This window comes from Diadema antillarum, unplaced genomic scaffold (assembly GCF_040938485.1).
Source record: "Diadema antillarum isolate AM-2024a unplaced genomic scaffold, OU_Dant_1.0 scf00000074, whole genome shotgun sequence".
In the NCBI taxonomy this organism is placed as follows: Eukaryota; Metazoa; Echinodermata; class Echinoidea; order Diadematoida; family Diadematidae; genus Diadema; species Diadema antillarum.
Window position 1 is genome coordinate 1,969,778 of NW_027270963.1, and position 14,630 is coordinate 1,984,407.

At 40.5% G+C, this 14,630-nt stretch overlaps 1 protein-coding gene across 1 annotated transcript; it reads right to left on the reverse strand.

Moving 5' to 3' along the window:
• Positions 1 to 355: 355 nt before the first annotated feature.
• LOC139717349 (30 kDa spicule matrix protein-like) lies at positions 356 to 4,948 on the reverse strand. Its single transcript, XM_071628855.1, has 2 exons — positions 4,848 to 4,948; positions 356 to 1,007 (listed from the first exon to the last, which is right to left on the reverse strand). Exons 1-2 carry the CDS (start codon positions 4,946 to 4,948, stop codon positions 356 to 358), a joined length of 753 nt encoding a protein of 250 aa, XP_071484956.1.
• Positions 4,949 to 14,630: the final 9,682 nt, after the last annotated feature.

Consider the following 14,630-nt stretch of genomic DNA (forward strand, 5'->3'; position numbering starts at 1 on the left):
TCAAACTAATTTTACGCAAAGGGAAATGTTCTTTTCACGTTCAGACTCAGCAGAGCCATCAACTTCGCCCTTGCAGTTACATTATACATATAGCCAGTGAGGCAAGTTCCTAAGTCACCGTAAGTCCGAGAGCGGAATAACTTCCTTCTTTTCGGACAGTGTCGGTGGGATTTTGGAATCGAAGCCCGGGTGAGATGGAATGTGAAATAATTGAAACTAGTGCGAGAAAGTTGTCTGAAGAATTCGGAACGCAAGTTAAATGAAAGTATTCAGTCTCTGGCAGGGGATATTCGGAAGTACAGAGCGACTCTCTCAGATGACTCGCGATGATCTGCAAGTAGGAAGGAGACCGACCCTATGGAAGGGCGGCGAAGAAATTTCTCTGCCTGTAAGCGGAAGGGCGTCTGTAACGCTGGTTTCGCACGATTTCGTGGAGACGTGAGCCTGCCATTCCCTGAGTGCCAGCCGCGAAGCTGTTCAGCGGTGCCAGATCTTGCTGGTAGTATCCTTGTCTCAGTAATGCGCCTTGGCTGGTGCCGGTGCCGGTGCCGGTGGCATTAGTGTTGATCGGCAACTTGTACTCGCAGAGGAAAGACCTTCTGGTATGAGGCTCTTCTATCTTCCAGTGTGGAGAAATATCGATGAAATTCTGCCCAGGATAGCGCGGTGGATCAGCCTCGAAGAGAGTGGCACCCATCGGTTCGTTGAACTCTAGCGCCGCCTGGGGGTCTTCCCAATTGACGTAGGTGACATTCTCACCGCTATACCATTTCCACATAAAGGCTACCTTATAGAGGCCGATCCAGGTCGCGGAGGGATCTCTGAAAGAAGACAATACCCACGCAAACAGAAAGTCGCTTTCTTTCACGGTGTTGATCGTAACAAGACTCGCGCCAGCCTTCCATATTCCACATTGTTGGTTAGCTTGCAGCTGACTTTGACCATCGGGATCCGAGATTTGTATCCTGCTTCCAAAACCTCTCTGAATCACCCCACCGTGCGACAGTCTGAAATATAAGGACAAACTGCATGGTCAGTCCCAATGAATGTTTCAAGCATAGCACAGTTTGAATGGGGAATAATAAACCTTGGATCATCGTGACTGTTATAGCTGCATGAGTGTTTAGCCTGATTAAAAATCTCGAATGATGTGTCCTGGCATTGATTTGATGACTGCGGAGTGCTAAGGCTCCGCGTTTGTTGTGAATTTTACACGAACTACTGCTTTTTCGTCTGTCTCTATTTTAGATCATTACAACGTATACACTTTTTTCAAATAATTTATACAATTACTTTGATTGAATAATTTAGTTCTTTTATCAATCTATTCAGGTATTTCTCCCCATTACCTCTCACAGTAGTCTTTGGATGGGGATTAAAACATTCTGGTAATACACACGAGCGCGCGCGCACACACACACACATATACAATGCATGTGTTGTTATCAGAAAAGATATACAATCATTTCTGTTGAAAAAAAAAACCAACAACAACAACAGGAGCTATCATAGGCGGTAAACATCCCTAATCAAATTTACGATCGATAATGATTAGGTGCGGGGCCGTATTACACCAATCCCCATTATCCCACTCTTCCATAACAGCTGTAGCAAGCAAATAATCAGCTCTACGTATAGGGTGATACAAAAAAAAAACCAACAACAACTGTGAATCGCAAGAATAATTGTCTAGATGCAATTAAGTGGGTGTGGTTATATCTGTTACTGCAGTAGCAGGGGAAATATAGTGTTCTAATTTTGATCATCTAAAGATATAGAAAGTTGATCATCATATCCATTAATATTTACCATTCTAACGTTTTCGAAATTTAGACTTAGACCTCGCCCGGGATAGAATGCTGAAAGCACAGAATAGAATTAGTCGTGCAAGTGCGGTATAACATTCGAATATTTTGCCCGTCGTCATACGCTGACAGGCTGATTCTTTAGTTTTAGGGCAATTTGAAGTTATACAGGAGGTATTCACGGAGGAAAAGCGATCTATGACGGCCCAGCGCAAAATGGCAATGTCGACAACCGTTTTCGTCGAGAGGAGATACTCGCTCCCATGTCATCAACATTTTCTTAAAGAATTTGGCTGTTTATGATGTCATCTGCATATAGATTGCCATCAAAATCGTAAGCTGAAAGTATGCAACATCCATGATAATTAAGTCAAAGGAGGCTAAACATTACAGAAAGTAGGTTAAGTAATCTAATGAGAAAAGGAAAGTCTTACGTCATGACTGTGACTGGCTTGTAACCTTTAATTTTGAAAAAAAAAATGTATGGAGCACAATCTTCCACGAGCAAATGCTGTTGTTTATTTATTCGTTATCAGTATTCTCCTTATCAATTTATCATTATCATTATTATTATCATCATTTCTGTTTTCTTTCCACAGGGTAGTCTCATTAAAGGTCCTGTTTACCTTTGGGTACAGTGATTTCAATTTCTTTTATTGTCAGATATGACATTTAATGTATTGTGTAGGTCTGTTGTACCACAAAACATCCTATCATATAAATTTTCACGATAAAGCCTAAAATATACACTGTAAAAACATCGGTGTTAGATTTAACATCACAGGTGTTAAATCTAACACCGATCAAACTTCAATAGAGGACCACACCCACAGGTGTTAAAAATGCACTGTGATGGTGTTGAAAAGTGTTCACCTGACACTTCGTGGTGTTAATTTGACACTGTACCTGGTGTTATTTTGACACTGTACTGGTGTTAATTCAAAAATGACACCACATGGTGTTGATTTGATATTTGTTGGTGTTAATATCAATGGTTTAACACCCGTCCAGCTTCAATAAGAGACCACACCAGCTGGTGTTACTTTGGTGTAAATTTATTTTCACATTTTTTCAAAAATCTAGTATTTTAATGTAAAATTCTTGATCGTCTTGTTTAAATTAAAAATCAACAAGAAGTGCAGTTACTAAGAAACTCTTCAAAAAACAGTTTAAAATTTGGAAATGACACCCGGAGGTGTTAATTTAACACCATAAATGAGCACCGAAAATCTAACACCAGCTCGGTGTTCACTATCTAACACCGGACTATTTGCAGTGTAAGGAGATAGCTGTATTTTTCTCAATAAGCAGCAACTGTAGACGGTTTAGTCTGGAAACATTTTATTATAACTATCGTTCACATTTTGTATGTGTTTTGTTGTTTTGTTGTGTTTTGCTGAATCGTGAATTCTGTAATATATGTGATTCGATTTATCATGAAATTGTATTGAATATGGAATCAATAAAAGATAATGGAAAAACAAAAATATTTAACAAAACTTGAATCGATTTTACCAAATTTTTACAGTGGTTGTTTCTATCCCTAACTCACATTCTAACTCATATTCTAAAGCACTAATGCTAGGTTTTTGTTTCACCTACAAAAAAAAAGATAAAATATGCCTTTAAGGCCTGCAGGTTCTGCTCTTCCATAGGAAGAGTGCCTGCTATAATGATAAAAATACATAAATATTCATCGAAACTCAAAATGGCATTAGCGCATAGTGTAACAGTAAAGATACGGAATCTGCAAAATTGATACTTGTTGAAATACATACACTCAGAAAATCAAATTGAATCTTTTAGATAAGTATTTTCGTTTACATAAAACCGAAACAAAAACATAACATAAAAAATGTTAGTGAAATAGCAACTCGTTAGAAAGGCAAAAGCTCAGTTGTAGCTGCTTAACTACCCAATCATACGAGAAATCATATTGGGAATACACATACGGAAATACGGGTGGCTTGCAGTTATCAAAATATTTGCTTTTCGGAGTCCGCATCAGAATCTGGAGACTTTGGACATTACTATTCTGATAGCGATGGAAACACAAAGTAACGTTGCGAAACCCTGGGTATCGGAGTCACGATGCGGACCCTACTTTCATTTAGTAAGAAATAAAAGCGACGCTACACCATGCACGTTTACATTGTTCATTTTTTTATTATGTAATTTCACGCAGGTCGGTAGCTCCAGTAGAAAGCCTTCTCAACGAACACCTGGAATTTCACAAGAAACGTATTGTGTATTGCTTTCTCTAAAATTATAATAGCGCATTAATCCTCTGAAAGCAATACTTTCAGAATGGACTGTGCTATTAACCCTTCCTGTGTGAAAGAGTCAAATGTGCACAGATTTCACAAAATAATCTATATGGACGGGAGGTTAAGGTGGCAAGCAGAGGGTTAGATATGAATATGTCTTTACTGGAGCTACACGCTGTATAACTAAGGCAGCAGTACTGAAATCGTCTGCCCAGTGACAAATAAATACTTTGTACAATAACTATTACCTAGAGTATAATGTGTCAATTGCAATAGAAGTGATTTCAAGTACTACCTCGTCACGAGCAAAAAGAACGAAAAGAACAACAACAACAGCATGCGTAATGATGTCGCAAAGGGGAAAGACCTAATCAACACGCGATAAAAGAAGCGCGCTCTTATCTTATCTTTTGGGCTTAACACATCAGTATAATGTAAATGGTAGGAATAGTGTTCTGGATGTCGTAATGATATTAATAAATGCCAGATAGATATCAGATGGCTAATCACGTATATCATTCAGCAGGCAGGATTTCACCCTATTTTAGATGAAACACCCAAACCTATTTTGCACGATATACGTATATGAGGAGAATTTTGATTTAGAAAGTACAACGATTAATCTTGCAACAATGTAGGCCTACAAGAATAAAATGGCCATCAGTGTTTGTCAATCATATCGATATCAGTGGTGATAGCAAAAAGAGAGAGATGGGGGGGGGGGGGGGGGGGGAGAGAGAGAGAGAGAGAAGGAGGAATGAAGGTGAATACTCACCGATAGCAACTTCCATCAAACTCGGTCCAGTATTTCTCACACGTGGCGTGCGATGTCACCGCCTGAGCTAGAAGAGCTCCAAGAAGAAGAAGGAGAGCCATCGCGGATGATTGGAAATGGTGACACAGATGAGCTCAAATTCAAAGTGCAAATTTATGTAGTGGATGGTAAAAAACACGACAGAGGAATGGCTTCGAGCTCGTGCAAAAGTACCAAGAGAAACAACCGGCAGCCGAGGTTTCGAACAGCACAGATGAATTCAGGAAAATATCCACGGTCGTATTTATACTGCGGTTTTGTTCATTACTATCCCACTCCGCCCTCTTTTCTGGCTCCCATCCAGGGCTCATCCGTTCGTAATACGTCTTGTATTGATGCACGTATTGCGCGTCCCGGCGTGCCTCTGCGACGATAAGATCCTACCAAATTGAACCTGGCACGGTGTCTTGACGCTCCTTGGAAGACTGCCGTATAGTTTGACGATTATGAACAGTTGTCTCATATCTGTAATCTTTTGTTCTTCAAACATTGTGATTGTTCATCAATGAAAAGACGTTGTACATGCTCATTCTTCTTTTCCTGTTTAGCATTGAGCTGAGAAATGGCAGAGAATGATGGCCGAACGAGGCTGAACAGCGTCCTCCCCATCAATGCCTACTTTCTTCATGTCACTCCTAGCAACGCTTGACATCCGCTCGTGCGAACGTCCTGCGAGATTTCGTAATTTCAGCAGAAACTCAACTTACCACTTGGTTGTTGTGTAGAGAAGTAAGAGGTAATTCCCATAAACCCAAGCCTCACTGGACGATTTGAATTGGTGATTAGTAATTCGTTGTTAGTGATTGGGAAAAGAAAAAAAAATGTTCACGCTGTCATGTATTTTACACAGCCCTGATCGGTCAATTTGAAATAGCGACTTGTTTAAACCAGCTTTATGCTACAGTGCACGCCAACACGAGGGGCGAGTGGCATGGACTTGCGAAATTATAAATCTCCCCAAATCACATTTCTTATTTTCTGTTGTATAATGGAATGATGCAGAGATATGGAACGTGTTTTATAAATCGGGTATAGCTGGGTTAAGCAGGAGGTCAGACAGGACAACTATCCCTAGGCCATGGACATTTCCCTTATAGGTACTGATCAACTTCTGTGAAGTGAATATAGTATACATACATTCGCAATGTAGCTTTGATTGGCTGCTGTTGCCATTGTTTGAGTTTATGCACGGATTCCTCTGACGTGGCCACTAAGATGTAAGTGTCAATGCTAATAACCGGGGAAACCTTGATCTTCAGGACCATTGATTGCCTTAGGCAGTGAGGATAAGGCACGTTATCCAACCAGGGCCCTATGTTATGACGAGTTATAATTGATTATATAGTTGATTTCTATCAGAAGTCTATGGCAGCCAGTGGGTTAAGGAAACTTACAATCGATTATATCTTTTGATAAAGTGGGGCCCAGGGATACAGAAATATCTAATCAAAATCGAAACAGTAATAAAAAAAACGAGTAAATGCTATAACGATTTGATACAGGTGGATGCTGGATGCATTTCGGCAATCAGAATTACATTGACCAATGTATTGATCTAAGCACGCATTGTAATTACAGGTCAATGTAAATCGCTATTGCAAGGAGTTGGAGATAGTCATAAGCAAAGAATGATTATGGCCCATTTGGCTATTCATAGACAAGTTAATTGAGCCCATGACGCATTTTGTTGAAACCGCGTATAACACTGCCAAGTTTGTGACCCATTCATGGCCTCCTCGCTCTCCCTGCGTTTTGCCACTCTTTTTCTTGATTGTTCTTCTCACCGCTCTTCCTCTCCAAAACCTTTCACAAACAGGACAACATCAATTAATCATGAATCGATCTGATTTTCTCGTGAAATTCTGGAAGTATTTATTTCCCCTCTCGCATAATGGTAGGCATTTTTTTTTTCTGGCTGATATATCACGCTATTTCCCGTTTTGTATGGTCGGAAAAACCGTCCCATGTTTGACTCACTCTGATATCATTTCACGAATCCCGATCTACATCAATCAATCAATCAGAATGGTCCACCCTCTTCAGGTCTCTTCCTAGTCGCCAATTTCTCTGCAGTTGCCACCACCTGCTGAGAAGGGTGTCATGACTGATGACATTGAGGAGATTTTTTTTCCTTCTAATTTTAGTCTGAGTGCGTGTTTGTGTGTGTGTGTGTGTGTGTGTGTGTGTGTGTGTGTGTGTGTGTGTGTGTTTGTGTGTGTGTGTGATCCCTTCTTCTATCTATGCTCTTGCTCCTCTCGGCAATGAAATAATTGTTTTTCTCTCTGCTTTGTAAAAACTGTCAGTTATTGCATTAAACAAAACTTGTTTAGCACAAAAATTCCGCTTCTTAACTGTCTTTTCCTTCTTGACTTGATTTGTTTGTTTCATTTTCATCTGAAAAAGATGGCTGGACAGCCCATACTCAGCTGCAGGAGCTTATCTTCCATGTGGTCCAGTTGGATGTATAAGGCGGCACCTCTTCACCGGTTTAAACACCCTGCTCTTTGCGATGAACATGATGAATAAATGAAGCGGGATCTTTTACGTGCATGAGTTGTGACTCTCTCACACACGAGACCTTCATTTTATGTCCTATATCCGAGGGACAGAGTGTTTTGCCTCTTACTATACAGTGCGTATCAAAAAAGGTAATCCAACTTTGGAGAGCTATTACTTTATAATTGTTAGCTATTGAGTGTGCAATGTTAGTTGTGAGGAAAGGAAAACTCTTCCTCCTTCCATTGGTACCTAATTATGCTGACAAATATCATGCATGACTGATGAGCACATGAACTTTAAAGACAGCAATGACGTATGCACTTTTTCCAAGTTTGCGTGTTATTGTTAAGGAACAATGCATGTCTCACTGCATGGATGAGATCTGTCACTGAAAGTGGTCAAATCATCGATCTAGCCTGCACGACTATAGGTTCGTGTTAAGCAGAGACTCCAACTCTCCCGATTTCGACGGGAGATCTCCCGCCGAAAGCCCATCTTTGCAAAATCTCCCGTTCCCCCGCTTGAGATTTCATTTCTCCCGCCCTAGCTCTGTGTCTCCTGCTTGAAATGATTTCTTACTTAGTGTCATCGTATGTTGAAAAATAAGCCTTAGATAGCACGAGAGAGCATCTAGAACTCTGGCCGCAAGGAGCTTCGCGTACATCAAGAGTCTCCCGTTGCTAGGGGTTTCAAGCGGGAGAATCTCCAGATTAGAAGGTGCTTAGGGTTGGAGTCTCTGGTTCAGGGTTTCTTCTAACCTTTTATAGTTCATAACTTTCAACATGGCCATGTTGTCGATAACTTGGTCCTTCCCTTACAGGCTAATCCATTATCCATTTTTCTCTCTTCATATTCAAGACATGGTTCGAGCTATGTGTTGAATACAAACAGAGAAAAATGGCTGTGTGGGTTGACCTTTGTCGGAGGGACAAGTTATCGGACAGGTGGCCATGTTAAAGGTTATGAACCATAAAATGTGAGGAGAAACCCTTAACACGAACCCAGAACACAAACTTGCATTCGTACAGGCTGGCCTATTTGGCCACTTTCATTGACAGATCTCATCCATGCAGTGAGGCATGCGTTGTTCCTTCACAACAACACGCAATCTTGGTAAAAGTGCAATTGTCAATCATTGTTGTCTTTAAAGTTCTTGTGCTCAGTCAACTCATGCATGATTTTGTCAACACAATTAGGTACCAATGGAAAGAGGAAGAGCTTTTCTTTCCTTACAACTAACATTGTGCTCTCCATAGCCGACAATTATGAAAAAGTGGCCCTCCAAAGTTGGATTACCTTTTTTATACGCCCTGCAGAGGACAGTATGATTTAATACGAGCAACACTGCTCAGTGGGACCCGGGAATCGAACCGAGGTCCGAAGGATCGTGAGGCAGACGCGCTACCGACTGAGCTGCTAACTCACCGCCCTTTCTTTGGAGAGTTTCCTTTTCTCCCCCCCCCCCCCCCACCCACCTCCTCCTTTCTCTCGTTCCAGTATAAAAAGAGTTATTCTGCTGCTTATGATCATGTTTTGTTCTTGTTGGCAGAGGGTAACAATTTTCTATCCTCCTGATACCACACTGAGCTAAATTTGGCCAGATTTAGACCTATAGGACATCAAGACAAAAACACACTTTGTGCACAATGGATCCATGGCGTTAGATTTTAACACTGCGAAAACGGTTAAGGATTATTCTGATCATCACAAGTTGCAGTGTTTATTTCATTACAGTATATTATGATTTATTTCTTCTTTTAGATAGAAATCAGCTATGGTTAATCTTCATAATCATGTTGTCTGTCAAGACTTAGTGTCTTATCATAGAATGGTGGGAAGAGAAAAGTTGGCTCAGGGTCGCACCCTGGAAGCCGCACTTTGAATCAACCCTCAGATGACGAAAGTGACAATGGAAGTGAACTCGGGCAGAAAACAAAGCCCAACAAAGTTACTAGTAACATCGAGTCAAAAATGTTTCCCGGAATAGCCCCTCGATTTTATCACGTAAATGTCAGCGCTGCTGTCACCACACGGCTGGCTGCAATGACGTGAGCATGTCACGTACATACTGTTGACTCACTTTACGGAACAGGGGCTGCTGTATCAGGTACTTCTAGATCATCACAATCTACGCAAGCTTCACCAGCTTTTGCCCAGATTTACCTCACAAAGAGGGGTGTCGTATTTTTCACATTTAATTCACTGTTTGTTTGTTTGTTTGTTTGTTTGTTTGTTTGTTTGTTTTTTCATGTATGATCTTACAGTTGGCACATTAACTTGTCCTGGTCACTTGTAGCTCTTAAAGCACAATGCAAGGATCATGATGGACAGTAATGTTTTCTTTTTTTACGGAGGTTAACGTTTGATTATTCATATTTTTGTCTTCTTTTTCATATTGCGATATATATACATATATATATATATATATATATATATATATATATATATATATATATAATATATCACCTATGCTTGTGTATGCATGTGTTAAAGTTCATATTATTCATATCAAACGACACTCTTCACTGCCAATCTGACGTGAGAATTTGCTTTTCTGACGTCAGCCTCAGTTTATATCGACCTAAAAATCAAGTGAGACAATCTTTGTCCGTATGGGTATTAGGCGCGCAATATCCTCTTTCTTCTTTCTTCCCATTCAATGTAATTTCAATCTAATTCCAGATGTATTTCTTTACCTCTGGTGGACGTGTTAATTTCTTTGTTTGTATGCTGGCTGGCCTTGTGTGTTTGTGTGTGTGTGTGTGTGTGTGTGTGTGTGTGTGTGTGCGTGCGTGCATGTATGTGTGTGTGTGTTTTCTTTGTAGTTGGTTACAGTCTTACAATGGGCTTTTTTTGTCGCGAATGCTTCTTAATCACGATGACTAGTATAAAAGTGTGATGGTCACGAGTGCAATGGTACAAGATTCCTCATGAGGGGAAATAATCATGTCATGCTCTATTCACCGGGGAAGAAATCAAGATGAATCCAGAGATCACCAACAGTCGAATGAGATCAACCCGTCTGTTATCCATTGCATGAATAAAGACCGTTCACTATTTGTTTTATGCAGTACCTTAGACCTTAACAGTTGTGGTCCAACCCATGACCCGAATGAATATTAATTTCTCAGAGCAAGGCGAAGGCACAATAGCTGAGTTACGTTTGGAGTAGTATACAAGGCTAGTGACGTCATCGTGAGTTATCCAAAACTGTTTGACGGCTTTAGAGAAGTGCGCAAAGGCGCCATGTGATGAGCAGTCGACCAATCGTCACTCGAATACAGGAGTAAAAAAAAAGACACGTTTATCGAACGCAACCACAAATCCAAAAAAGGGCATGTTTAACTTGTTTTTGCATGTTGAAAATTTGCTGGCACAGAAATTTAATGAGGGGCCAATTGCCCCCTGTAGACATCTAATATGCCTCCAGCTTAAAAAATTATCAACTTCTTGCCTACGCAATTATGACATGTCCTGCCAGGGGCAAAATTGATCAGTAAAAATCATTTCCAAGGACAAACAAAAAGGGAAAATAGTATCAAAATTATAAAAACAAGGAAAACAATGCTATACTCTGACATGTTTGACTTTAATAGAAAATGACGGATTTTTTTGGCAAGTTGGGGAAAGTGAGTGTCTGTATGTGTCTAGGCCTATGTGTGCATTTGGTCCTCAAGATTTATACTGATGCGTGATCGACATACACACTTTCGTTTTCACTTTGGTTGAGAAGTTTAAACAAAAATGTCGCCGTTCCTCAGCATCTTTGCCGCGAGAGCGTACGTTAGAAGAACTACGTCATTTCAATGAAGATCAAAAAAAACGTCAAATAAAGTGGCTTACAATGCTAGTCGCATAATTCAATGAGGAAACATCATTAATATATTCTAACTTGTTCACTCCCTCCCCAGACTCTGAACTCCCCATAGACTTGTATACACAATGATTCACCAGGCTCAAGTACGTGGGCTCATAATGGATTGATTGGACCGGCAGACAGCGGACTCATCGGCGGGCTCATCGGCTGCCCAAACCCGTCAGCAACTGAATACTAGGCCATGAATTGTCAGGCTCAGCCTGCAATGAAAATTTTGAGAAAGACAGTGGTCTCGAGATGCCCAATGAATTCAGAAAATATGTTTATTTTTCTCACTGTCTTCCTCTTGTTCAATCCTGCATTGCATTGAAGATATTGAATTCCAGGGGATTCGTTCTTTGATTATCAATTTAATTTGATTCGATGAATATCATTTTCTGTAATGCAGTCAGCAATATCATCAATTATTTTATATGTATATATGTATCATATATATATATATATATATATATATATATATATACGGTTCTATACAGTATTGCCAGTCTCGAGCATTCTACAGAGTGAATTTTGTCGCATCCTAAGTCACATGAATAGTCATAATCATAATCATTACCATTATATTTTTATCGTTTCGTTTATTACAGCTGTTACCTTTATTATAATTATCATTAGCACTATTATCATTATTTTCATCATCATCGTCATCATCATCATCGTCGTCATCGTCGTCGTCATTAGCATCATTATTACTGTTTTCTCTAACGTACATCTGTATAGTACCTCCCTGCTCCCTCTATCATTTTGACTCCACCAGATAAATTATATAGATACAAATTATATAGGCCTGTTTCAGTATCCGGTGATGCACGATTATTCATCATTTATATTCATTAGAAATATCGCACAGGACCCCGCTGACGTACGGTGAACACTTGGCGCACATATGCCGAAGACACTCACCGGATGACATGAGGTGCGTTTCGTGCAACAGGAACTTGCCCAGTCGTGTTCACGGTCTTGACATTTCGCTCCGAGTTTTCTTCGAGTCTTCTTTTTTCTTTCGTTTTTTCTTCGAATGCAGAAAAAAAAAGAGAAAAAGGGAAAGAATAAAAAGAGAATATTAAAAGTCTGTATATCATGTATATGTTAATTTGTGTGTGTGTATATATATATATATATATATATATATATATATATATATATATGTAATGTTTAGATATATCTATCTAATGTTTATACATGTTTATAAATGTTTATATACATTCATATAAAATTATGTTTATATTTGTGAGAAGGACCGAGATGGGATGTAACAAGGACCCCCTAACTGGAATTAATCAGGGAAGTGAGGGAAAATGGCTCATCTCCCTGAATATATCCAGGGGTGAAACTTTACCAGGTGCGCACAACCAAGGAGATGGAAAAGAGGCTCATTCTACCTCCCTGGTAAACCTTTAAACAAGATTTTTCGACACGTCATGGTCCCTTCCTCACAGGTGCCTGGAAATGTTGGGTGCAATGGTAATGACACACACAGGCTGGGGGAATGATGTTAACTTTGAAGAAGCTACCCTGTGCAAAATGCTACGCGTGACCGCTGTCTTCTTCTTCCCAGATTCAAATCGGGAGAACCAATATCATTCCTGGAAGAATCTACATGTCGCATTCATGAATACAATGCGTTTGACTGAAGGGAATCAATCAACTACCATGGATACTGCAAAGTAAGAAAACTGAAGAAAAAAAAATAAATTGATAGACTGACTCATACATTCTATTATCGTGTTAGCCATCATGGTTGGCACATAGTGAATGTTACTGTTGCCAGAGTGGGCGGAAAGTTTCAGACAGAAATAGCATAGTTACATTTGCCCTTTCTGTCCCCCCCCCCCCTCCCTCCCCATTCCCCCTCCCTCACTCTCCCTCACTCTCTCTCTCCCTCTCCATCACCTTGTCTGTCTACCTATCTGTCTATCTATCTATCTCTTCGTCTCTTTTATCGGCTGTTACAAAATGACGACGTACAAGACTGCAAAAGCTCTCGGCGATCAGACCGTTATATCAGTCAATGTAACAATTTGCGATAAACGCGAACTCAAAACAGTCACGTCCTTCTGCTACAAAGCTTAATGGAGATCTGATTTGATGCGTAGGATGTACATGTGACCTTTCTTTTCATTTCAGAAAGGAAAAAGAGCGAAGATTTTTGTGCCAGTCAGTGAAATACTTGGGAGTATATAATATATCACCATCTTTTTCAAATCTTCATGTTATATCTTATTGTAACCAATATTACTGTAATTTTTTGCCACATGATTCTGAAAAAAAAAAAGAAATCCATAATTTTTAAATTTTTTGTCCATTAATAGGAGTATCACTTTTCACTTTAGCTATCTATATCATTCTCTCCCTGTGCTGGGAACCTTTAATCTTATATTTCGATTTTATTTCAAGTAATTATTGTGATTGCCTCATGTAACGCGAATCGCTAGGTGAAGAGTTTCGGTCGACTTCGAATACGATAAAACACTCCAAAAGAATTTGATTCAAATGTCCAACTTGTCTACAAAGCAAAGTTTGCGAAACAAAATCCTTCATCACTCCCAAAGTGGTTCAACAAATGTCGTACAACAGTAGAAGTACAGTAAACGAACAGTAGATGAACAGCAGACAGACAGTGGAACAGAAGGACAGTATACTGGAATGAAACAAACAGACAAAACACACGATAAGTTTGAGAACGAAGGTAGTAAGAGAGACTAATTCTAAAGGTCTTGTCACACCTTTCTGGGCGAGCTACACGAGCTTGTTGCAGTAGGGATATTCCAGCACGCAGAAGAATTTCTGCGGGCGCTTTCTGCTACGAGCGACTTACGGGTACTGCGAAGTACCTGCGTTGGAGTTGCCTGCGAGGTGCTGCCTACTGGTGTTCTGCGTTTACCTCTGCGGGCGAACTCCCGCGACTCACTCGGAACAAGTTTGAGCATGCTCAAGGCCTTGTCATACCGTATCTTGGGAAGTTTTGCGAGTTGACTTGCGGGGAAACAAATTTGCTACCCGGAGCTCTCCGCAGTTGGTCCGCACCTGACAGTACCTAGCGCGTATCTTGGCCGTAGTTGCCCGGAGGTGCGCACACAAGTCCGATTTGCTCGCAGCCAAGTTTTCAGCATGAGTAAAACCTTTTCCGGGTGAGTCGCGGGGATTGCCCTCAGAGGTCCACGCAGAACGCCAGTAGGAGGTCCTTAGCGGCAGCACCTCGCAGGCAACTCCCAAGCATGTACTTTGTAGTCCCCGTATGCGGCCAAGATAATGAAATTCTGTGGGACTTCTGCCATTCCTTCAGAGGAATTCCTTCACTGAGTTGTCAGACCCCACGCGCCTGGCACGGCAGGTCACGCAGAATACCTGCAAGTATAGAACTAAAG

What these genes read in the sequence shown, in the direction of transcription:
- LOC139717349 (XM_071628855.1), bottom strand. Translation starts at nt 4,948, where the DNA reads ATGGCTCTCCTTCTTCTTCTTGGAGCTCTTCTAGCTCAGGCGGTGACA. An exon ending in TTTGATGGAAGTTGCTATCG is followed by an intron (nt 1,008 to 4,847) that starts GTGAGTATTCAC and finishes CTTATATTTCAG; the next exon opens with ACTGTCGCACGGTGGGGTGA.